This window comes from Perognathus longimembris, chromosome 7, assembly GCF_023159225.1.
Source record: "Perognathus longimembris pacificus isolate PPM17 chromosome 7, ASM2315922v1, whole genome shotgun sequence".
NCBI lineage: Eukaryota > Metazoa > Chordata > Mammalia > Rodentia > Heteromyidae > Perognathus > Perognathus longimembris.
Genome location: NC_063167.1, coordinates 75,500,412 through 75,525,977, shown reverse-complemented (window position 1 = coordinate 75,525,977; position 25,566 = coordinate 75,500,412). Strand labels below are relative to the sequence as shown.

The following is a 25,566-nucleotide window of genomic DNA, read 5'->3' as shown; positions in this document are numbered from 1 at the left end:
ATGTTTGTTTTGTTTTGAACCAGCAAATCTTAGAAGAACATGACTTCAAAAAAGAAGATTTTGGCCTATTTCAATTAGCAGGCCAAAGATGTATAGAAGAAGGGCACATAGATCAGCTATTAGAAATTATTCAGAATGAAAAGAATAAGGTAAGCATAATCTTTTACTTTGGGAATTTGTTTGGAAAAAGAATAATTGAATCCAATTTTTCATTTATTTTTAATAAAATATCTTAATAATTCACTTAAATTTTCACAGTAGGAAACTGGAAAACAAAAGTGAAATTAGGAAGCCAAAGACTGGTGGTTCATGTCTGTAATGCTAGCTACTCAGGAGGCTAAGATCTGAGGGCTGAAGTTGAGAGCTAAGCCTGGGCAGAAAAAGTCTATGGGACTCTTATTTCTAGTTAACCAGCAGAAAGCCAGAAGTAGAGCTGTGGCTCAGGTGACAGAGTAGCAGCCTTGACTGTACCCAGGACCTGGTTTCAAGCTCCATTATGAGAGAGAGACATTAGGAGGGAGCATTCATATACTTTAAGGTATTCAGTCTGGTGGAGCCAGAAATGTTTAACAAGTAGTAATCTGGGGGCAGAGGAAATGAAGTGAGGGCTGCAGTGGAAATATAAGTAACAAGCTTTGGAAAGAACTGGGTTACTTGTAACTTCAGGGGTCAAAAGGCAGCATTTCAACCATTAATTTATATTGAGAAATGCTAGTGCCAAGCAGACTAAGTACTCTTTTTTTGGTGATCAGTCCTTTATCTTCTAGCCAGATTTTTTTTGATAACCAGATTTTATATAAAACAATATTTTCGTATACATATAATCAGAGCTGGCCAGTGTCATCGAGCTCCTATAGTTAAATCATACAGAAAAGGGACCTGTTTGTGGATCAAGAACAGCTTTTTCCTGGGACACATTACTAGCAACACACTATCAAGTTTTGTGACTTTGGACTCCTCTTTGTATGGGTATAATAAAGAACAGTATCTTCCTAGGAACATGACCAGCCTTCATTTACTGCATTACTGATATAAATGCAAGCTTGCTTTGTTGGTATCACAACCCAGTCATGCTAGCCTGCACTTCTGGCCAGGGAACCTTGATTGGATTTGAGAAGACAGAGACTTGCTGTGTAGCCTGAAACTCTGAGTCTCCTGCCTCTGCCTCTTGGGTACTGGGATTATAGGCACATGTACCTCAATGCCCTGTTTTGAGACAAGGATGGGATAAGCATATGCTATACTATTGAGCTGTATCTGTAGAACTTTAATCACCCATTGTTGTAGATTCTTACCATTTAAAAAGGTTTTTTAAATGGCTTATTAGAAAAATTAGGGAATTCAATTTTGTGTGTGGGATATGTTTATGATATCTGTAGCTGCGAATACAGTCCTTTTCTTCTTCTTCCTTCTTTTTTTTTTTTTTTTGGTAGTACTGGGGACTGAACTCAGGGCCTTCTATTTGCTGAGCAAGCACTCTACCACTTAAGCCCATGCCTCAGTCCTTTCATCCTTTTAGTTTTACAGGTCAAGACTCACACTTTTGCTCACCTGTCTCCCTAGTAGCTGGGATTACAGTGTGTGCCATGATACCCAGCCCCTAATTTCATACATTTTTAACAGTTACAGATTCTTACCCATTGCATTTTCAGACAAGCTTTGAATATATTTAGCTTTTGGCTACTGTAACACTAAAATAACGACTAATATTTAAATTTGCTTTATGCCCTACTCTCTATACTGTCTCTCTGTCTGTCTGTCTGTCTTTCTCTCTCTCTCTCTCTCTCTCTCATTTTTGCCAGTACTGGGGCTTGAACTCATGGCTTCATGCTCTTACTTGGCTTCTTCTGCTCAAAGCTGATACTCTACCACTTGAGTCACACTTCCACTTCCAGCTCTCTACTTGGAAATTGGAGGCAAGAGTCTCATGTACTTTTTCTGCTCAGGCTGACTTTGAACCTTGATCCTCAGATCTGGGTCTTTTCAGTAGCTAGGATTACAGGTGCGAGTCACCCGTGCCCAGCCCTATGCTTTCTTAAATGCTCTATATGTGTATGAACGTAGCCATTCCACAACTGCATGGACAGGTACTGAGTATTTAACCCTTGTAACTTCAGCTACTTGGGCAGTTGTGGTGAGAGGATTCCTTGAGCACACAAGGTCAAGATCAGCTTGGGCAATATAGTGATATTCCATTTCCAAAAAAAGATTTTAGGTAAGAAACAATCACTAAAAGGTTAAATGTAACCCAGCTTTATTTTCAGTGATACCTTTTTTTTGATGGTATGGGGGATAGTATTAGGGCTTGAACTAGGGTCTCCGGTTCTGGCTCAGGTTTTTTGCTCACAGCTCATGCTCTACCACTAGAGCCATACCTCCAATCCAGCATCTTTGCTGGTTAATTGGAAGAGTCTCTCACACATTTCTGCCCTGGCTGGCATTGAACCTTCATCTTTAGGTCTCCGCATCCTGAGATTTGAAACCGTAAATGTTTCTGCTTGCACTCTACACCGTGAACCATGCCTCCAGCCCTTTTGCTCTAGTTATTCTGGAGATAATGGCTTGCTTTCTGCACAGGCTTACCTGACCCTCAGTCCTCCTGTTTATTGTCACTGGGATGACAGGCATGTGCCACTATGCCCTGGCTGTGCTTCCCCCATAACTTGGGATGACAAGTGTGCACTGACTGCCATGCCCAGACATTACCTAAGGTGGAGTCTTGTGAACTTCTATGCTGGGCTGGCCTCTGATTCCTCCAATCTCCCTCTCTCCAAGTATTAGGATTACAGGCTTGAGCCACCTCAGTGGGTTTGAGCAGTTTATTTTTAGCATGCTTCTAACTAAATAGCTGATAGGATAAATTTTAAGCGTAGGCAGGTTTAGTCTTAATAGCTTGAGAATCAATTACCTTTGTATGTATGCTCTGCTAAACTCAGGTTCTGATTTTGATAAGCAGTGTTTAAAATGGACTACAACTGTATTTTCTTTCTCTTTTTATTTGGTGCTGGGAATTGAACCCAGGATTGAATTTAACAGATGTTTGGTAGGCACACTACCACTTGGCCATGACCACAGCCCCATTTGCTTTAGCTATTTTTCAGGTAAAAATTCATGTTTCTGCCTGAGGCCAGCGTCAAATTGTGACCCTTCTCATTAAGGATTGTAATCAGGGATTACAATTATGATCTATTGTGCGTGGTCTGTCCTTTGTTTTTGAGAGAGGGTCTCAATACTAACTTTGCCTGAGCTAGCCTCCAATTCACTATCCTTCTGCCTCAAACTTGTGTTTGTCCATTCTTTTTTGAGCTGGATACTTGTTTGTGAGTTTGTGTGTGTGCACACTCATGTACCAGTCTTGGAGCTTGAACTTGGGGTCTGGGTGCTGTCCCTGAGCTCTTTTTTTTTTTTAACCAATTCAATTATTTTATTAGCATCAATTAGTTGTATAAGAATGTTTTATTTTAGTATACCCATTTTGTATACAATGCATCTTGACCAGAGTCACCCCCTCCATCCTCCTCCCTATTACCTCTTCTCCTAATCAATCTCACTGTGTTTCCCTGTTCAAACATGTACATAAATTATTATGATAATATTACCCCTCTTTATCCATCTCTGTTCACCTACCCTCTTCCCATTAATATCCATCTCCCAGTTCAGACATGTTTCAACTTTCCAATGTTCTTTTGTTACAATAATTATTCTTTAATGATACCCCATATCTACAAATAACATGTTGATTATCAAGTCAATTATTATTATTATAATTTTTTATTTTGGTGCTGGTCCTAGGAGTTTGAACTCAGGGTAGTGCATCAAGGCTAGTGCTTTAACACTTGAGCTACAGTTTCATTTCTGGTTTTTCTGTAATTACATGAAAATAACAGTCTCATGGACTTCCCTGTCTGGGCTGGATTTAGAGTTGACCTATAACCCTCAAATCTCTGTCTCCTGAATAGCTTATGTTATTATATCAATCATAAATATGTGTGTATACACATAGAAACAAAACTACTTATTTACAGATGTACACACATATGAACATATCTATTGCTAATATATGAAAACATATGCCTTGATTATAAATTTTAAAGTAACGATTTAATGTTGTAGCAATGAAAAAAAAAATTGCAAGGGAGCCCATTTCCATGAACTTAAAATTGAAAGTAAGCACTCATAAATATTTCCAGACTGACTTTTTTTAGCACTCTACCATTGGAACCACAGCCCTACTTCTGGCTTTTTTGTGCTTACTTGGAGATAAGAGTCTCATAGACTTTCCTGCCTGGGCTGGCTTCAAACAGTGATCCTCAGATCTTAGCCCCCTGAGTAGCTAGGATTACAGGCATGAGCCACCAGCACCTGGCTGCACTGGTTACTTTTGAGAAAGGTTTGCTTTCTGCCTGGGCATGCACCTAGGATCCTCCTGGGCTAGGCTTTGTGCTGTCGCTGGCATGACAGGCACATACTATCATGCTCAACTTCTTTCCATTGCAATGGGGTCTTGTAGACTTTTTTTTTTTTTTTTTTTTGCCAGTCCTGGGCCTTGGACTCAGGGCCTGAGCACTGTCCCTGGCTTCTTTTTGCCCAAGGCTAGCACTCTGCCACTTGAGCCATAGTGCCACTTCTGGCCGTTTCTATATATGTGGTGCTGGGGAATTGAACCCAGGGCTCATGTATACGAGGCAAGCACTCTTGCCACTAAGCCATATTCCCACCCAGCCCCTTGTAGACTTTTCTTCCTGGGCTATCTTGGAACCTCTATCCTCTCATCTCAGCTTCCCACTAGTTGGATGACAGACATGAGCCATTAACACTTGGCTTAAGTACCTGTTCATCTCAAGCAAGTTAATAACTCTCTTAATGAAAATAGAGGAACTATTCAAATCCTAAGAAAGGCCAAGTTACCTGACAGTAAAACATAAAATACTTTTGTCTTGCTCAGTGAAAGTATTAAAAAGTATTTATTTATTTTTGTGGTACTTGGGTTTGAACTCAGTACCTTACACTTATCAAGCAAGCGAAATAGTACTCGAGCCATAGGCTCAGCTTTTTTGCTTTACTTATTTTTTAGATAGGGTCTCATCTTCATGTCCGGTTTGGCCTAGAACATTACCTTCCTATTTAAGCTTTATGTGAAGCTGGGAAGACAGGAAAGCACTACCATGTCTAGCTCATTATTGGTTGAGAATGGATTGCTCTAACTTTTAACCCAGATTGTCCTTCAACTGGGGTCCTCCCCATTTCTGCCTCCTGAGTAGCTGGGTTGCAGGTGTAAACCACCACTCCCAGCCTTAAAAAGTATTTTATAGGGCTGGGGATATGGCCTAGTGGCAAGAGTGCCTGCCTCGGATACACGAGGCCCTAGGTTCGATTCCCCAGCACCACATATACAGAAAACGGCCAGAAGTGGCGCTGTGGCTCAAGTGGCAGAGTGCTAGCCTTGAGCGGGAAGAAGCCAGGGACAATACTCAGGCCCTGAGTCCAAGGCCCAGGACTGGCCAAAAAAAAAAAAAAAAAGTATTTTATAATGTCAGTATATATGTTTGTAGCCTACCCTGGAAAGTGAGTGAAATGTGGTTGGCCTCACTTTGTGTCAGCGACATCCTAAGCTCCTCCAGGTTAGGAAAACATGCTGAGAGTCCTGCAGAGGGCAGTGTTTGCTTTACTCTGACAATGTTTTTCAGGTTATCATCAGGTCTATGGGCTGGAATCTTGTTGGTCCACTTGTTAGGTGTCTTTTGTGGAATGATAAAGATGATAAAAGAAAAGATTATTTTCTGATGCTTGATTTCTTAGTAAAGGTAAGTTAATAAAACTAGGTTCTTTCTCATAATCCATAGCAGTATTGTAATTCCTTTTAATGTTTAATTAATGTTACTTGCTAAGAACACTTTTTAGTTCATGAAAGTAATATGCAGAAGAGAATCCTCTGGAGAAAAGCCTAATCCTATTTGATGGGAAGAACAGTTCTACTTCCCACTTCTCAGAGTTTCTGGATATCAGAATTACTAAACACACCAGACTTATAGGTTCAGAATCCTGAGGGAAAGACCTGCGAAGCTGTATCCTGACAAACAGCTGTATCATACACATTATGGATCCAGTGTTTAGAGAAGTACACTGATCTTTTTGTAATACAGGAACTAGAACCAAATGTCAGTGCTCTTCTGTGGCAATTAATTTCAAATCCTTTCCAAAAACAAAATTAAAAAACCTAGAATTACAAGCAACCACGAGAGAATGAGTAGGAAGCAGAACACAGATCAGTTGTGACTTACAACCTTAAGAGAGTGACCATTGGTAAAAGGCTAGGAGAGTTCCAAGTTAATATGTGGTGACTTAGAAAGATAAATTTTGAGGGAAAAAATGACATCATAGGAAACTACTTGGAGATAGGTAAAATATATATGTAGAAAGAAGCTTCTCCTAATATGCGTTCCTGACTACATGGGCTTTTTAAAAACATTAGGCTGAGGATGTAGCTCAGTAGTAGAAGAGCTTGCCTAGCATGTGTGAAACCCTAGGTTTGATCCTCAGCTCTGGAGGGGAAAAAAGCAACTACAAATGAAGGCAAATGAGATGGTAAGACCTGTCCAGTCTGAAAGCAGTGTAAAGTTCTATCTTCAGGTAGTAGAAAAGATTTTGTGGGCTACTCTAAATACCCAGGCAGGTTCCATAGGAAGGGCCCATCTGTGAGAAGCCTGGGGAACACCAGCAGCTAGTGTGTAGCACCCAACAGCTAGTGCATACCCATGAAGCACAGGGTGAAACCTGAGCTCTGACCGTCCACCCTTTTCTTCGTCCTCCTCCTCTAGTATCTCCTAACAACTAGTTAAGGTATTTTACTGTTAAACAAAAGTCATTGTATTTTCTTAATATATACCTTCTTAAAAATAGTAATCATGTGGCTTTAAATACAACTTAAACAGGTTCAATTGTGAATATTTTTATAGTTATGTAATCCAAAGGAATTATTGTTGGGTTTGCTTGAACTGATTGAAGAGCCTTCTGGAAAACAGATATCCCAAATTATTCTTCTTTTACTTCAGCCATTACAAACAGGTAATGAGCATTTTGATATAAAAGTATTTCTTGCTTTATTTGTGTAAAGACATTGATGTTTATACCAAAAATATGAATACTACACTAAAATAAAGTTTAGGCCAAATTATTAAGTCCTCTGCTTACACTAGTCATAATAATGCCAGTTTGAATCCTGCTGATATTTTCCTGGCCGAGTGGCTACCTAGTAAATATTTTACGGAATGTTATCCTGTGTTTGGTGTGTTATGTTGCAAGCTGTAGCTTTATGGCCAGCCTTCCTATCTGTGGATTATAAGAATAATTTTTCCCTGTAAGCATAGTCAAAGGGTTCTCTTCAAGGTGTCTGTGATACTCAGCCTGCTAGTATTATGGTTGTTCTGTATCTTGGTTAGAATGTCAGGCAGGGCTTTGGGAGGTTGGAGGGAAGAATAGCAAAGCTATGGCTGGATAGAGACACTAGGAGATATGGAATGAGGAGGCTCCCTGGTTGAGCACAGCAGATAGCCTGTATTTATTCATGGGAAGAGATTATTTTTTATTTTAGGAAATATGTATGATACAGGATCCTAGAATCAGAAATTGGAATAAATTCATTTAAATATAAATGCTCATCAGCTTTGTAGCACTTGCAATATTCAAAATCTTGAAGAGAAAAAGTAGTGATATTCCCATTTATACATTGTTTCATAGTCTACTACTACTGTATTGTGCTTGTAAAAATGAAGAGTGTTTCTGTCTTAAGAATATAACATTGTAAACACACATAAACAAGATGTATGTACTATGAGAGGTTTGTGTACTTTCATACATAATATGCTTAAAATGCTTAGTTTTATGGACAAGGAAAAACACTTCCAATTAAGCTATGATACGTAAGTCAGCCTGTTAACAGGGTTGTTAAAATGTAAGGACAAGAGGAGTCTTGTAATTCTGTACACTGAACTGCTTCATGAAACTGTTTTAATAACAACTCCATGTCTGTTTCAGTGATTCAGAAACTTCCTAACAACAGGGCATATTCAGTTGGATTGGCATTGTCTACCCTCTGGAGTCAGCTGTCTCTCCTCCCTGTTCCATACTCAAAAGAACAGATAGAAGCAGATGACTATGGCCTCTGCCAATGTTGCAAGGCCTTAACAGAGTTCACTAAACCTTTTGTGGAAGAAGTCATTAATGGCAAAGAAGAAAAAGAAAAGGAAAAATTAAAAGATGAACTGCTGAAATTGTAAGTATGTTGTTAAGAACATGGACTTAAGTAATTGATGGTTCAGTTACTTTATGTTTCCAATTTGCCATACGAATATGAATGCAGTTTGAGATTTGTTTATCTAATGTTGGTGGTACTGGACCTTGACTCAGGGCCTCTCTCACTCTCCTCACTTAGTTTTTTTTTTTGTTCATAGCTAGTGTTCCACCACTGGATCCAAACCTCTAGTTCTGGCTTCTTGTTAATTAGAAATAAAGTCTCTCAAATTTGTCTGGGATGGCTCTGAACCTCAGTTGTCAGATCTCAGCCTCCTGAGTAGCTTGGATTTGAGCCAATGGCACCTGGCTTTTGCTTCAGATTTTGGAGCTTAACTGATACAGCATGGGCATTTAATGAGGCATTGATATTATGTATGTTATGTATAATACCATATATTAATAAATATATACTTTTTATTTTTATTTTTTGGTTGGTTGTGGGCCTTGAACCCAGAGCCTGGGTACTGTCCCTAAGCTTTTTTGCTCAAGGCTAGTGCTCTACCACTTTGAACCACAGTGTTACTTCTGGTTTTCTGGTAGTTAATTGGAGATAAGAGTCTCAGACTTTCCTGCCTGGGCTGGCTTTGAAGCTCGATCCTTAGATCTCAGCCTTTTGAGCCGGGATTACAGGTTTGAGTCACCAGCACCCAACTTGGCATTGATACTTTTGTAACCAGATACTATATTGATATAATAAGGTATTGAAAACCAGGTGTTTTAGTTTAGAAAACCAAATATTTTACTTTATGTTTTTCTATGTATTGCTTTTATGCTTTATAATATGAAATAATGAGAGTAGGGAAATGGTTATCCATAGCTCAAGGAAGCTATTATGGCTGTGGGGAAATTCTCCCTTTGAAAACACCAGGACTACTGGACAGTTGTGCATCCAGCCTGACCAAAAAATCCAGTAGTGTTCTTACCACCTAGTCCTCCCCAGGGTACAGAGACTAAACACACAAGGTCCAAAATGGCTGCCAAGGACTTGAGGTACTGTTCATTGGCAGTTCAGTCTCAATATGAGGTTTGGAGGAGATAAACATCCAGAACACAGCAGTGCTTATTTTATTTTTTGCCTGTCTTGGGGCTTGAACTCAGGGCCTGTGCACTGTCCCTGGCTTCTTTTTGCTCAAGACTAGCATTCTACCACTAGGCCATATTCCCAGCCCCTTATTTTATTTTTGATGTAAAACTATCTCAGGGGCTAGGAATGTGGCATAGCAGAGTGCTTTCCTAGCATGCATGAAGCCCTGTGTTTGATTCCTCAGCACCACATAAGCAGAAAAGGCCAGAGTGCTAGGTTTGAGCAAAAGAAGCTCAGAGACAGGGCCCAGGCCCTAAGTTCAAGCTCCAGAACTGGCAAGAAAAAACCCAAAAGAAAATATCGAAAGACCTAGACATTTTATGTTTCTGTAGTGTTGACTTCATACTTATCCATTTCTTATGCTTTAGCTGTTTCAAAAGCTTGAAATGCCCTTTACTGACAGCACAGTTCCTAGAACAATCTGAAGAAGCTGAGGATGATCCTTTAAGGAGTTTTGCTTCTGACATAATAGTAAGTACAGTCAATTTAATCTGCTATAAAGTCTACTGTGACCTTAAATGTAATTAATCCTGCTATATTCTCATGTACTTCACATCAGCCTATACATTGATAATTTATTAATAAAGCGATATGTGGTTTTAGATAGGCCAAAAGATAGAACAAAAAAACCAGCAATACTTTCATTTTCCAAGATAATACTATGAACACCTTCCAGACTTCTATTCATAAGTAAGAACATGTATACATATATGTATAGGATGGGTGGGGTTGAGAGATGGGGGAGAATGAGAATGATAAAAGGTAACACTGATCCAAATGCATTATGCTCAAGCTGGCCTTGAACTTATACCTTCCTACCTTCTGAGTGCTGAGATTATAGGTGTGTCCCACCAGAACTGACACAATAATTTCTTAGTGTATTGATCCTTGTTGACTTATGATGAAGATTTGAAATTATCCAGGCAAAAAGTTCATGATAACCTCTTCTTTACTAATTACTGGGCATGGTGGGTGGGGTACACTTGCCATCCCAGCTACATGAAAAGAATAAACAGGAGGATTGAAGTTGAGACATAAATGTGAGCTCCTGGTTTTCCTGACTAGGTTGTGGCTCAAATGTTACCAACTTAAGGCCCAAAACTAAAATCCAAGCTTCAGAAGCAAGAAACAAAATAATCTGCTACCTAAGTCTGGCTCAAGCAGGATACTAACCTCTCTGAATAATTTTAAATCACCTGATTAGAAACCTTCATTATATCTACAAAAATGCCTTTACTTTGACATATCACATAATTTAGCCATGAGTCATTATTCTATTGTTTAAAAGTCAGTCTTAGGTCTGGGAATATGGCCTACTGGCAAGAGTGCTTGAAGGCTTAGGTTCGATTCCTCTGCACCACATATATATAGAAAATGTCCAGAAGTGGCCCTGTGGCTCAAGTGGCAGAGTGCTAACCTTGAGCAGGAAGAGGCCAGGGACAGTGCTCAGGCCTTGAGTCCAAGGCGCAGGACTGGCAAAAAAACAAAACAAAAGTCAGTCTTAGCTCCTATACTTGCTTAAGGGGAAGGGATAATGCAGGTCATGGGGGTGAGGCAAGGGGATACCCTAGAGTCTGCCCACATGATAAGCTTCTTTAACCCATTTCACAGAGCTTATTAGCAGCAATTGGATACCCTTTGCCCCAAATTATTTTTAATCATGGAAAGAGAAAGAAGACTTGGGATTACCTTGAATTTGAGGAGGAAGAAGACAAACAGCTGGCAGACTCCATGGCTTCTCTGGCGTATCTGGTATTTGTTCAGGGCATCAATCTTGACCAGCTGCCGATGGTGTTAAGGTAAAAGCGTTCATATCTTTTTTTTTTTTCCTGGTTTTAAGACTTGAACTTGGGGCCTGGGTGCTCAAGGCTGGCACTCTACCACGTTAGCCACAGCTCCATTTCTGGCTTTTGGTGGTTAACTAGGGATAAGAGTCTTATGGACTTTCCTGCCTTAGCTGGCTTTGAACTATGATCCTAGATCTCAGCTTCATGAGTAGATAGGATTACATGCATGAGCACCAGAGCTTGGCCCTACATTTTAATTTTACACAAGCTAGGTATTGATCCAGTTCCTTTCTCGTGTCTACCACTTGAGCCATGCCTTCACTCCTTTTTTGGCCAGTCCTGGGGCTTGGACTGAGGGCCTGAGCACTGTCCCTGGCTTCTTTTTGCTCAAGGCTAGCACTCTGCCACTTGAGCCACAGCGCCACTTCTGGCCGTTTTCTGTATATGTGGTGCTGGGGAATTGAACCCAGGGCCTCATGTATAGGAGGCAAGCACTCTTGCCGCTAGGCCATATCCCCAGCCCCGCCTTCACTCCTTTTTGCATTGGTTATTTTTGTCCTTTTTTTTTTTAAAGAATAAACTTTTTACTTTTTAATTAGCATATATTAGCTACGGAGGAGTTTCTCTGTGACTTTCTCATGTACATAAATTATGTATTTCAGTCATTCTCCTCCTCTACTTTTCCTACCTCCCCCTCTGCTACATTTAATTGTATAGGAGGAATTCAAATATATTCCTGTCGGGTACCACTTATACTCAAGAACTACCAAAATAGTTATATACAGCTATGCCTGCTGTAACAAAGTACCACAAAATAGATTGTTAAATTAATAACATCTTGTCTCAAAGTTCTAGGGGCTTACAGGTCTGAGATTGAGCTGTCTGAGAGATTAAACTTCTGGGGGATGTGAAAGAGAGTCTCAGAAGCTAGAGGTTTCTTCTCTATCTTCTAGGAGTTTACTTGTAGTCTTTGACATTCTTTGTGTGTGTTTGTGCGTACATATATATATAATATATAGTAATGTATGTACATAACATATATATATATGTATTCTTTGTCTTCAATGGCATTGTCCCTGTCTGCATGTCTATGTCCAAACTGCCCTATAATTCAACCATATTTGACTAAGGTTCACCCCAGAAATTTCACTATGTATTTCCTTTATAAAAACTAAGTAAGATTACATTCTGAGCATTGGAGGTTATGGTTCTAAACATATCTTTTTGGGGGAGGAGACAATTTAACTGAAACTGAACACATGTGAATAAAATTTCTAAAAGTACACACACACACACACACACACACACACACACACACACACACACAAAACACCTTGGGGCTGGGGATATAGATCAGTGGTAGAACGCATATGTGAAGCCCTGGGTTTGATCCCCAACACTGGCGGGGGAAAAAAAAACTTATTGTATGTATTTTTTTCTATTTAAGCCCATCATACATTTTGCAGTTTAACATGGAGCATATTGAAGTCTTTCTGCAAAGGTAAGATCATTTAGATGGTGACTTAGGATTTAATAGATTTAGAATAATTCTTGCCATGAGGGGAACTACATCTTCTTTGCCAGGTCCTCATTAACTGACTGTTTTATAATAAGTAAATGTTAAGTTTTTGTTTTTTTTAAGGGGCTTTCTAGGCTTGTGTTTCTATGGCTCTGAAATGTATTTCAAAAGGTGGTAGAATGGGATGTGAGATGCCTCTTTCCCCCTGCAGCCTCCTCCACTTGAAGGCTGTCAACAGAAAGGCACCCATGCTTGTGCTTTATGGACCCAGTCTGTGAACTGCATCAAAGCAAGAGAGGCAGTTTGGTCTCACATTGGGTAGCATAGGGTATAAACAAGGCACCATTCAAGTGTAACTTTTCTCATTTGAGGTGCTAAGAAGTAGGACTTTCTTTATTTAAAAAAAAGTCATCAAGGGAACAGATCTTCAGACAGAAACTTAAGATTTCAAAACTATATAATTTGTTTCTCTCCCTATGATAGGTTTTAAATTTACCTCTTGGGCTCAAGGTCTTTTGCAATATTGTCCTCCTTGTCAGAGAACTAAGGACAGTTTACCCATTTCAGCTCTTCTCAAGGGAAGGGATATTTATCAGATAGAAAATGTCTAAAACCTCAGCCTATAAGGCAGGGATTTCTGAGGGTCTCTTGGCATAGATAGTGGTTAATTCTATAAATCTGCTGTATTAAGTATCTTAATTTTATATTCAAGTAGTTTATATTACTCATGCAGTGATGTATTGATTTGAATTTTTGGTTTTCAGTGCTGAGACTTTCAAACTGTCTGGGTCACCAAGCCAAAACATTCCTTGCTTCTTACATGGCTAGAATAAGAACCTGGAGCCAGATTTTTTAAACCACAGATCCTAATATTTAGTTAATAATGATCACAACTGTTTGTTTAAAACAATTCTCATAAGTAGAAAGCTTTGAGCTTTTTTAACATAAAAATTGAGGTTTTACCATTTCTTCCACTTACTCTTAAAGATTTACTGATTTGAATATCAAGAAATAAGCTCCAAGTAGGTTAATTTTGATCACATTGGAATATGTTTCCAAATCTAAAGCAGATAAAGTAGATTAAGAATTTTGAGGGCTGGGGATATAGCCTAGTGGCAAGAGTGCCTGCCTCGGATACACGAGGCCCTAGGTTCGATTCCCCAGCACCACATATACAGAAAACGGCCAGAAGCGGCGCTGTGGCTCAAGTGGCAGAGTGCTAGCCTTGAGCGGGAAGAAGCCAGGGACAGTGCTCAGGCCCTGAGTCCAAGGCCCAGGACTGGCAAAAAAAAAAAAAAAAAAAAAAAGAATTTTGAGTTCTTTTGTCAATAGAAGTTTTATTTATATTACATAAATTTTGTTTTGCTGAGACAACTATGTAGTCCAGGCTGACCTCAAATCCAAGATCTTCCTGTCTCAATCTTCAACTACTAGATGACTGGGTTGTATACGTGGCTAATGGTACACATTTTTTCTCATTGGTGGTACTAGAGTTTGAACACAAGGTACTTACAAGGTAGGCATCCTGCTGAGCCATGTCTCCAGCCCTTTTTTGACTGGTTATAATTCAGATAGCGTCTTACTTCCTGCCAAGAGTGCACCTGGACCATTACTTCCATATGTATCACTCCCTACCATAGTAGCTGGCCTGACAGAAGTATACCACTATATCCAGCTTTATGGCCAAACAACGATTATCTACATCTCAACATTCCACATATCTAGGATGATAGATGTGGGCCATCCAATATAGGCATTAGTTGAGAAAGGCTGTCACAAGTTCTTATGCCCAGTGTCGTCTCAAATCACAGTCCTCCCATTCTTAGCCTCTCAAGTAGATAGGATTACAGGCATGAACTACCAGCATTTGGCTTGTATCAAAATTGAGAGACAAGGATAAAAAGACAAACAACTCCAAAAGCAGTACTTGCAAAACCATTTGGTGTAAACCAACTGAACAACTCATAGGGGGAGAGGGAAAAGGGGAAGGGGAGGGGGGAAATGGAGGAAATAACAAATTATACAAGAAATTTAACCACTGCCTTACGTATGAAACTGTAGTCCCTCTGTACATCACTTTGACAATAAATAATTATTTTAAAAAATCTTTTATATTTCCTAAAGAATCATTCTAAAGCAATTTGTAAAATCATACTAATAATTTTTTATATTTTCTTCCAGAACAGAGGAGTCTGTTCTCTCCAAAGGATTGGTAAGTTTTGTTTGCTTCCATTATCATTTAAAAGACCAACAAATACAGCTCTTGAGCTATATGCATATATTTTCATCTGTAGGAACTACTGGAGAATGGTTTGTTGAGAATAGAAGACAATAGTCTACTGTATCAGTACTTGGAAATCAAGAGTTTTCTTAGTGTACCTCAGGTAACTAAAATGTGCATTCTAATCCTGAAAATAGTTTCTTGCCTCTTCCAAACTTCTCCCACTTCCTCTTCCACACCTAAACTCTCCAGGGTTGTGCGAGTAGGACTTTCTGGGATGATAGGAGGGTTCCAGATCTGTAATGTACACTTCAGAAGCCAGTGCTTACTGAACACTTGAAACAGGGAAATGTGGCTAGTGTAGACTAAGGAACTGATTTTTAAATTTTAGTTTAATTTAAACTTATTAGCTACCAGTTGCTACCACAGGTGATGGCATAACATGTATTCTTCTTTACACTTTGGTTCTCGAGAGATTCATTATTTCTTTCAGAATGCAGGTTCTCAGAACTCTGAAGCATGTACTGATTCATTACTTCAGAGAAGAATATGCATTTTGCTTTTCCCTCCTATGGTTTATCATGCATTCTTTATTTGCTAAAATATACAAATAGGCCCTAGCTGTGATTATTTTTTAATATTTAAATTAGAAAAACATACCTTCTGTTAATATACTAAACTTGCTTATATTTAGTGAGTACAGTTCTACATGTTTGGCTTCATTTTGTTATTAGATGAAATTGAAAGTTACCATTTATTTAAAAAAAATTATACATCCATTCTTTGTTACTCACAAAAGCAATAGCAGTTTCCCTGTAGACTTTATAATGGAATGAAAGGCTCGTGGAAAAGTAAATACTTTCACTTGTAAATCTCCTCCCCTTACTCCTCTAAATTTTTAGCATCCACTGTGTAGACTTTATAATGGAATGAAAGGCTCATGGGAAAGTAAATTCTTTCACTTGTAAATCTCCTCCCCTTACTCCTCTGAATTTTTAGCATCCACTGTTGATAATATAGGTGTTTGTAGCTGGTATAATCTGTTTATCTGGATTAAAACTTTTTTATTCACAGGGCTTAGTCAAAGTAATGACACTCTGCCCCATTGAGACACTGGTATGTACATTTTGTGATACTAAACAAGAATTAGCTACAGTGAGAAATTTTTAATAAGTGATACTTATTCATATGAACAATATTATTTATTCCATTTTAGAGGAAAAAGGGCTTAGCGATGCTTCAACTATATATTAACAAGTTGGATTCACAAGGCAAATATACATTATTTAGGTATGTATCAAGCACGGGGGTGTGAGTCACTTTTTGTTTCTATGTCAAAATACTTGAGAAAACAACTTAAAGGGGGAAGGACTTATATTGATCCATGGTTTCAGAGGTTTTGGTCCTTGGTTAACTGGTTGCTGTAGGTCTGTGTTAAGACAGAGCATCAGGGCAGTGGGCCTAGTAGGTCACAGCAAGAAACAAGATGTAGCTTTTTAGATTATGCTCCATAAGTGACCTCTTCCTGCAATTAGATCCAAGTCCTAAATTTCATCACCTCTCAATAATTCCATTATATTATGAATGCATTAGGGGATTAATCTGTTGATTAGGTCACAGCCCTTAGGATCCAACCACTTTCCAAAAGCCTACCAGTTAAATAGCAAACCTTTAACACATGAGCTTTCAGGGTATATATTTTTCTTATGCAAGCCATAACACAAGGCTAATTGTTAAGCCTATAGTTAATGGAAAACCAGATTAGTAAATGTAACTATTGCAGGGTATAGAATTTATCTGATCAGGTAGAAAATGGGCTTAGCAAATATTTTAGATGCAAATATACATATATACCATATGGATAATAGTATGTATGTCAGTTAATTAAAATACTGTAAAATTAGCTAGTTGTCAATGACCCTGGGTACTGAGGAGGCTGAGACTTGAGGGTTATGGTTCAAAGCCAGCCCAAGCAGGAAAGTCCATAAAACGTTTTTTCCCCCCATTAGCCACCAAAAAACTGGAAGTGGCACTGTGGCTCAAATGATGGAGTGCTAGTCTTGAGTGCAAAAACTAAGGAAAAATGCCCAGGCCCTAGCTTCAAGCACCAGTACTGGTGCGTGCACACACACACACACACAGAGTAAATTTAAACTACACTTTAAAAAAATTAATCTGATGCCTGCGGAGCTTTAGCTCAGCAGATATCTAGGAGTGAAATCGCTAGGTTGTAATCTTTAGCTTTCCTATTCAACTCTCAAAAGTTTTACAGAGTGGCAATTACTTCCTATCCACACTTAAGGACATAGAAGGTGTTCTAGTTTCTCCATCTCTTCACCTCAGTTCAATGATGCCAGTCCTTTGAACTTAATTCTTTTTTTTTTTTTTTTTTGGCCAGTCCTGGGCCTTGGACTCAGGGCCTGAGCACTGTCCCTGGCTTCTTCCCGCTCAAGGCTGGCACTCTGCCACTTGAGCCACAGCGCCGCTTCTGGCCGTTTTCTGTATATGTGGTGCTGGGGAATCGAACCTAGGGCCTCGTGTATCCGAGGCAGGCACTCTTGCCACTAGGCTATATCCTCAGCCCTGAACTTAATTCTTATGTTTGGAGATTTTGCTGGAAGTATAACACCAGAGTTTGAAGTATAAAGCATAAGTTGGGGGGAAAAAAATATATGGCTTGCTAGACAAATCTGGCCCACTGTCTGTTTTTTTGTCAGTAAAGTTTTGCTGAAACCCCAAGATTGATAATGTTCTGCTAGAATTTTATGTATTTCAGTAATCCCATTATTCATAGTTGAAACTAACAGTTGCAGACTTGCAACTGAACATATTAGAACTTATTGACGGTGGTATTTGAGATTGCAAAGGTTTTAGAATTCTCTAAGTTAAAGACTGGGATATTTTCTGCATTAGGTCAGACACTAAGTGTAGACTTTATAGGCCACACAGCCTCTGTTGCCAGTGCTACATTTTATTTATATTTGGAGGTAACAAAAATTAAGCAGCAGGCTGCTTTTGGCCTTCAGACTTTAGTTTGTTGAGCTGTTTTAGGTCTTAAAAATGGTTTAAAAATAAATCTAGGTAACATTGAAGTGCTAGAAAATCTTTGGTATTGTTCCATATTTGATCCTATCTTCATTTATATTAATAGTCAGACCTGATTTATGAAATTTCTACTTAAGTCTTATACCAATGTTCTTCTGTTCTACCTCTATCTACTAAGGTGTCTCCTTTTTCTCTTGTTAGTTGTTTTGGCAGCTTTCCATTGCTGTGACAAAATACTTGAGAAAAATAAACTTTAAAAGAGGATTTATTTTGGCTCACCATTTCAGAGTTTGAGTCCATGATTGGTGGGATTCATTGCTTTGCAGAGTGTGTAGGATGGGGGTGGTTTGTAGCAGAGGAGCTCTCATGGTGGCCAGGAAACAGAGAGAGGACTAGGCCCTCAATACCCCATCTTCAAGGGCAAGCCCCTAATGAGTGAACTTCCTTCTGCTTGGCCTTTTCTTCTCAAGGCTCTACTACTGCACAGCAGCACCACCAGCTATTGATGAAGCTTTCAACCTGTGAGCCTTTAGGAGACATTTATGATCCAAGCCATTACATTATTCACATCAAGTTTCCTTTTGCAATTAAATGGGGTTAACTAGCCATTGTATATTTTCATAGTGACTCATTTTAGAAGCTTTTAGGTTATTATACTGATGCCCTTCTTGCCATGTCAAATTGTCACAACTAGCTGCAAAAAGAAAGAGAAACTGAAATTTGGTTTGATGCATTTTTGTTGTTGTTGAAAAGATTCAGTTATAAATTCAGTTGAGTATTGATGGTTCATATTTGTAATCCTAGAGGCTGAGATCTAGAGGATCATGGTTCCAAGCCAGCCCCGACGGAGAAGTTCACTAGACCCCCATCTCTCCCCCAAACCCAGCAGAAAATAGCTGTGTGGTTCAAGTGGTGGAATGTCAGCTGTGAGAAATGCAAGGCACTGAATTTAAACCAGAGTACTACAAGATAGATAGATAGACAGATATCCAGTCAGTGAAAGCAAATAACTTACAGGTGACTTTGTAATTGGTTGATTGGCTTGCTAATTATCTTCTCACTGTAGATCTTACATTCTTAGAATTAACATATGACCCATTTGAATTTTCATAACTTTAATCATCATTTAATTATAATATAAACTAGTATAACTTCATGTATTGTAATTGTTTTCAAGGTGTTTATTGAATACAAGTAATCACTCAGGTGTGGAAGCTTTTATTATTCAAAATATCAAAAATCAAATTGATATGTCACTTAAGGTAAGCATTTAAGGAAGCCTGTGTCATGGTCAGTCTTATTTATTTGTATGTGGAATGCATCAATGTAGCTTTTTCCCCACAGTTTAATTGTACTATTAAGGTTTATTCCCTGTTTACTACTGTATTGTGAATTTTGTTGAATTAATTCTTTGAACTAATACATTCCTTTTTATTTTGCCATGGACTTCTGAAAAATAAATGGAAACTTAAGTCCTGTACATTTGTGAATCAGTAATCCCAAGTACTAATATTCTCAGATAGGCAAGGGTTGTTGAAGGAATCTGAAAAATGAATGGAAGGATAGAAATCAATGTTAAAAAAAAAAAATTTAAAGCTAGGAACTGGTGACTCATGCCTGTAATACTAAATACTCAGGAAGCTGAGATCTGAGGATCATGGTTCAAAGCCAGCCCAGACAGGAAAGTCCATGAGACTCTTACCTCTAATTAATTGCACAAAAAGCTGGAAGTGGTGCTGTGGTTCATGTGGCTCCAGTGGTAGACTGCTAATCTTGAGCAAAAGGAACTCAGGGATAGTGCCCAGGCCCAGAGTTCAAGCCCCAGGACTAACACACCAACACACACACACACACACACACACTTGAGGCTGGGCACTGGTGATTCATGCCTATAATCCTAGCTATGCAGGAGGCTGAGATCTGAGGATTACAGTACAAAGCCAGCCAGGGCAAGAAAATTCTTGAAACTTCTCTCTTACTAACCACTAGAAACCAGAAATGGAGCTGTACGTAGCTCAAAGTGGTAGAGCACTAGCCTTAAACAAAGAGCTCAGGGACAGTGCCCAGACCCTGCATTCAAGCCCCAGGACTGAAAATAAAAATATTTGGAATGTGTAGTAGTTTGTTTTGTAGTATACAGGTATTAGAAAAACACATGATTTATCTTGGTATTATTTAAACCTTTCCCAATTTTTCTTTTGCTTTTCAGAAAACCTATAACAAATGGTTTACAGGACCACAGCTGGTTTCTCTTTTAGATTTGGTACTGCTTCTACCAGAGGGTGCTGAAACAGATTTACTGCAAAACTCAGATAGGTGAGCTGTTCATTACTGAGGCTTAAACAATTAACTGCCTAAACTAATACTGACCTATGGTTAATTAATAAAATGACAAAGATTTTTATACTTAAGTTATTCATTATGTAGAAACAAAATAAAGTCTCTTTAAGAATGTCCAACACAACTAGCTGGGTACAGTTGCTCACACCTGTAATCTAGCTTCTTAGGAGGTAGAGATTGGGAAGATTGTGGTTTGAGACTATCCAGACAACCAATAAAAAAGTTGGGCACAGTGACATTCCAGCACAGGAAACAAATGTAAGGATCATGGTCTGGGACAGCTTGAGCATAACTGAGACCCTATTAGCAAAAAGAGCTGGGGCCAAGTACTTGCCTGGCCAGTACAAGGCCCTTAAATTCAAACTCCAGTACTCATCCCCACAAACCCCACACCAACACTCCCGATTATATTCAGTTGTTATAACCCAGATTTTGCAACCCCAGATTTTGTGACTAAAAAATAAGAACATGTATGTAACTTACAAATGGTTTGTCTATTTGAAAACCAGGCAGTTTCTAGCTTCATGGGAGGATGAGGATAGACAATGGTAATTCCAGCCTAGTCTCAGATAAATTTTTAAGTCTCCATCACAACCAAAGAAGCTGGGCATGCTGCTTTGTGCCTGTCATCCCAGCTATGATAGGAAGTATAAAACAAGCAGGTTTGCCAGACAGAAAGCAAGCTCCATCTTGAAAATCATTAAGCACAACTAAAGATCAGAAGAGTGGCTTAGCAGTATTTAGATTTTGCTTTTTGTTGGTTTTTTTTTTTTTTAGATCTTTCATTTTTTCCAATTTTGGTATATTAGGCAAAATCTGAGAAATATTTGTAAGCATTTGCAAACAACAGGAATCTTAAAATCCAGAAAGCAGGAGGTGATGCTTTTCTTGAGGGGAAATAAGACAGTAATTTCCTTAATTGTATTTTGTAAACTTAAATACAAAGCCGCAATAAGGAGCTATTATTACTCTACACATAAAATGGAAGTAGTTTCTAATGGCAAATTAATTATAAGAAGATTCCAAATGTTTTAACTTTATGCATTTAAATTGCTGTTGACTATATTAAACTATACTGTAAATAACAAATTATATGTTTTTAACAGGATTATGGCTTCATTAAATTTACTGAGGTATTTGGTTATCAAAGATAATGAAAATGACAATCAAGTAAGTGAATTATTTGAAGAACAAACTGTTATTATATTCAAAATGCATTAATTAGCTCAAATTTTCTTGATTTGTACCTACCTAAGCCAGTGCTTAACAATTTGGCTGGTTACAAAGACTGAGAAGTATGCCGACAATTATTGACACCTACAGTTCAATCCCAGAAGCATTCATCATGCCACATCAGATTCCCCTTTTTCTCTTCCTGGTATGCTTCTCTCTTGGTGGAAGCACTGCCTTGCCTTGTTGGGTAAATAAATTTAGGATATTAGTTCCTTTACAGAACTCACCATACATTGGGTGTCTTGTCCCATTTCCTCTACCAATGGCTCATGATTTATGTCTGAGCTATACATATTGTAGTCATTTGGTATTTTAACATAACTTTATCAGACATGACAAACTGAAACATTTTCAGCACTGAAACTGAATTTGTTAACAGCGCCTTTTGGATGATGTGTAGGAAGGAAACTTTTTTAAATAGCACTTCGTTAGAACTAGTCGATAAATAGAAAACTATTTGAGGAAGATTTGTCATACCATAGAAATATTGTTTTTTATCTTCTCTTTTGTACCAACCCTTTGTATTAACTGCTTTCCCTGTATTTGTCACCTCTATTAACTATAACCACTTAAATCATGTGCTGTGAAACCTGCTTTTAAGAAGGTGATAGAGTGAAAGTAATTGGTTTTATATAAAGATGACAATGAATTTTAAAAAGCAAGTCATGATTGGGGGCAGAAAATGTGTGGGAAAAGTACAGATCTGTACTTGTTCATCCCTCTTTGGCCAATAATAGCTATTTGTTATCTTTGAATAGTGCTTATTTTGAACCTGATTCTATTTGTTTCAAAATTTGTGGAAAACATTCAAATTTATAGCAAAGCAGAAAGAGATTTACAGTGATTTCCCTACCCCTTAGATCCTACATTCTACTGCTTGTTTCGTCATGCATTCATCTCTGCCTCCTCTCTCCTTCCATCACTCTTTCAATGCGTTTCAAAGTAAGCTATGGGCATCAACATACTTTGCCCCAAATATTTCTGTGCATGTTTAAGTAGAGTTAAATGTCAGTAGTTTTCCTATGAGCTACAATTTATATCAAATAAAGTGTACAAATTTTAAATGTATATTCACTGTTTTCACAGATACATAGATCTATTTGATTCAATCCAATTTCAAATCTAGAATGATGCCATCCTCACTAGAAGCTTCCTCATTCCCTCATCCAGTTAGTTTCACCCCATCTCTGTGAAAGGTGACCACTCTTCTGGCCAGGGGCTGTATACAACTCATTCTTCACAATACTGAAAAAGAGAGCTACTCTGTTTTCTTCTTCTCATGGATAATGTAGGCATAAGAAGGAATACTAATTTGCAGAAAGACCTAGGAAGTGGTAGAGATGTGACCCCTAGCAGGGGTCACTTTTGAAATCACAAGTTAAATCCTGATTTCTCCAGGAGCTTGTGGTAAAAACAGAAAAGGTACGACATAAGATTGAACAGCAAGTAGAGACTTGCATTCTTGGGAAGGTATTCTTAGGGTAAGACACAGCTTTTACTTTTCAGTACTACATAAGACAGTATCTGATGTGCTTGACAAATGTCAAGATGGATGTACTAGGTGGAGGGTAGTATCACACAGGGGCAGCACATTAGTCTGTCCTTGGAGAGGGAAGACCTGACCGTTGTGTAGCATTGTATGAGGTTCTGCTTTGAAGTCCACAAATAATGTGTCACTTGAATTGATGTGAAGGAAAAGATAGCTACTTAATAGAGGCACTTTAAAAATTATTTTTGATATAGTAGGGTTTTAAATAGGTGTTCTACCACTGGAGTCACTCTCCTATTAACTAAAGTTTTTCAGTTTGTCTTGTTTACCCCCAAGCTGGCCTGGATTTAGGTCCTCCTGTTTACACTTCCCATATAGCTGGGATAATAAATGTGTGACAGCCTTGTTTATTTATTTATTTATTTTCAGTTGGTTAAGATGGGGCATGTGAACTTTTTTTTTGCTAGGGTGGTCTTGAGCCATGATCCACACACGCTTTGCCTCCCAGGTATGTAGGATTATACTGGTATGTCTTTTTTTTGGGGGGGGGGGGTAGGGGGGGTGTTTTGATGGTTGAACTCAGGGCTTGGGTGCTGTTCCTGAGCTTCTTTTGTCCAAGGTTAGCACTCTACCACTTGAGCCAGAGCGTCACTTCCAGCTTTTTCTGAATAGTTTATTGAGATAAGAGTCTCATGGACTTTTCTGCCTGAGGTGGCTTCAAACCATAATCCTCAGATCTCAGCCTTCTGAATAGCTAGGATTACAGGTGTGAGTCCAACTGGTATGTCTTGGGACAGTGGCTCATGCCTATAATCTTAGTGACTTTGAAGGTAGAGATCCAGGGATTGAAGTTTGAGGTCAGCTTGGGCAATAAAGTTCACAAGATTTCATCTCAACCAATTGCTGTGTGTGGTAGTACTTGCCTGTCACCTCCAGCGTACGTGGAAGGATCACAGACCAGGCCTGGGCCTAACAAGATCCTACCACAAAAACAAGGCAAAAAGGAGCTGGAGGCATGGCTCAAATGGTAGAGAGCTTGCCTTGGAATCGAAGCTCTGAGTTCAGTTTCCAGTACTGCTAGTGCTGGGAAGGTGGGATTGTAGAATGAAGAATTCTTAGGAATTAAATATTCCACATTTTGCCACATAAATCATAAGAATTTCCACACAATAAATAAGCAATAATTTCAAGTCTATAGTAACAAGCTAATATCTTTGAAGTGGCATTAGACCCTGCCTGTCTACCATGAAAATGTTTCTCCCAGGTAAAATTAAAGTAGATCATTACGTAAATGGGAGGCAAATTTATCTACTGTGGCTCATCAAAAAATGATAGGGTCCATCCTGGCATGAAAGTACACACCTGTAATTCAGAATTGAGGCTGTGGGCTCACTAGGAGTGCATGGTTATTAGCATGTGCAGAGGCCTTGGCTCAATCCATCTAGGAGAGAGAGAGAGAGAGAGAGGAGAGAGAAGAGAAAGAGAGAGGGAGAGAGAAAGAGAGAGAGGAGAGAAGAGAGAGGAGAGAGAAGAGAGAGAGGAGAGAGAGGGAAGAGAGAGGGAGAGAGATTCTGATTTTCTAGAAACTTTTGTGAACAGAGGAAATTAAACCTTGGTGATGTTGAATTGTGGGGTATTTCATCCAAGACTCCTACCAGTTCCTATTTTTGGCCATTTAAGTGTGCTGAAAAGGTAACTAGCAAGTCAGGTGAGCAGCTAAAATTAGTAGGGGAATTTAAATAAGAACAGATCCATTCAAATAAAGACAATAAAGTGGTTCATAATTGAATAATCATTTCTTTTCCTGCTATTTGAGTTACTGTCAGCAGACTTACTCTTTTCCTAAACCATTCACTCGCTTTTCCTTATTTCATGCCTCTCCCTGCCTCAGTGAGAAGCACTTTATCTACACTTAATTTTTGTATAATTTTTCTTGAATCTTATAAACATATTCCATCTCTAATGTTAAAACCAACTTAGCTTTTACACCTAGTATTCTCCATTGGTGTCTATCTTTAGATAGATACTTTTTCAATATTCTAATACTCAGATTATTATTAATTCTTAATGTATTCCTTACCTTCTATCTTGTCTAATCCTACCCTTTCTCATCAACCTGCTTGCCCAATGTGTTTCCTACATAATTTCTAATTGGCGTAGGTACAGTGAAAGCAGGCTAAAGGACAACAATGAAACTGCAAAGGCCACGGGAAGTATCAAGAATTAAAAAAAAAAAAAAAAGGCTGTAATGCATCCATGTATTGAGAGAACTACAAATACCTTACCTTGCAGTCATACATATACATACAATTCTATATTATCCATTCTTCCATAATTAAAAAATACCCAAGAGCTGGAAGTGTAACTTAGTGTTGAACTTATTTTAGCAATAAAATAAGAATGAAATTCCTTTGCATGGTATCTGCATAGCCATGACTTCAGGTTAACAGAAGTTCTGAAATTACTCATAGGAGCACAGGGCAAGCTGGGGTTTGTTTCTGTCTTAATTTCTCCAAGCATGGGTTTGGACTCAGGGCCTGAGCACTGTCCCTGGCT

At 38.6% G+C, this 25,566-nt stretch overlaps 1 protein-coding gene across 4 annotated transcripts in view; it reads left to right on the top strand.

Annotated features, from left to right (window-relative positions):
- Glmn (glomulin, FKBP associated protein) overlaps positions 1-25,566 on the top strand; it is a 32,721-nt gene that overhangs the window by 1,446 nt on the left and 5,709 nt on the right. For all 4 annotated transcript variants that reach the window (XM_048351969.1, XM_048351968.1, XM_048351970.1 and 1 more), the window contains 14 exons: positions 24-149; positions 5,688-5,804; positions 6,957-7,065; positions 8,035-8,272; positions 9,745-9,847; positions 10,988-11,175; positions 12,611-12,664; positions 14,864-14,894; positions 14,977-15,066; positions 15,978-16,019; positions 16,120-16,193; positions 19,126-19,210; positions 20,158-20,264; positions 21,395-21,458. In XM_048351969.1, coding sequence (XP_048207926.1) covers positions 24-149; positions 5,688-5,804; positions 6,957-7,065; positions 8,035-8,272; positions 9,745-9,847; positions 10,988-11,175; positions 12,611-12,664; positions 14,864-14,894; positions 14,977-15,066; positions 15,978-16,019; positions 16,120-16,193; positions 19,126-19,210; positions 20,158-20,264; positions 21,395-21,458 — 1,428 coding nt within the window. The remainder of the gene's footprint in view (positions 1-23; positions 150-5,687; positions 5,805-6,956; positions 7,066-8,034; positions 8,273-9,744; positions 9,848-10,987; positions 11,176-12,610; positions 12,665-14,863; positions 14,895-14,976; positions 15,067-15,977; positions 16,020-16,119; positions 16,194-19,125; positions 19,211-20,157; positions 20,265-21,394; positions 21,459-25,566) is intronic.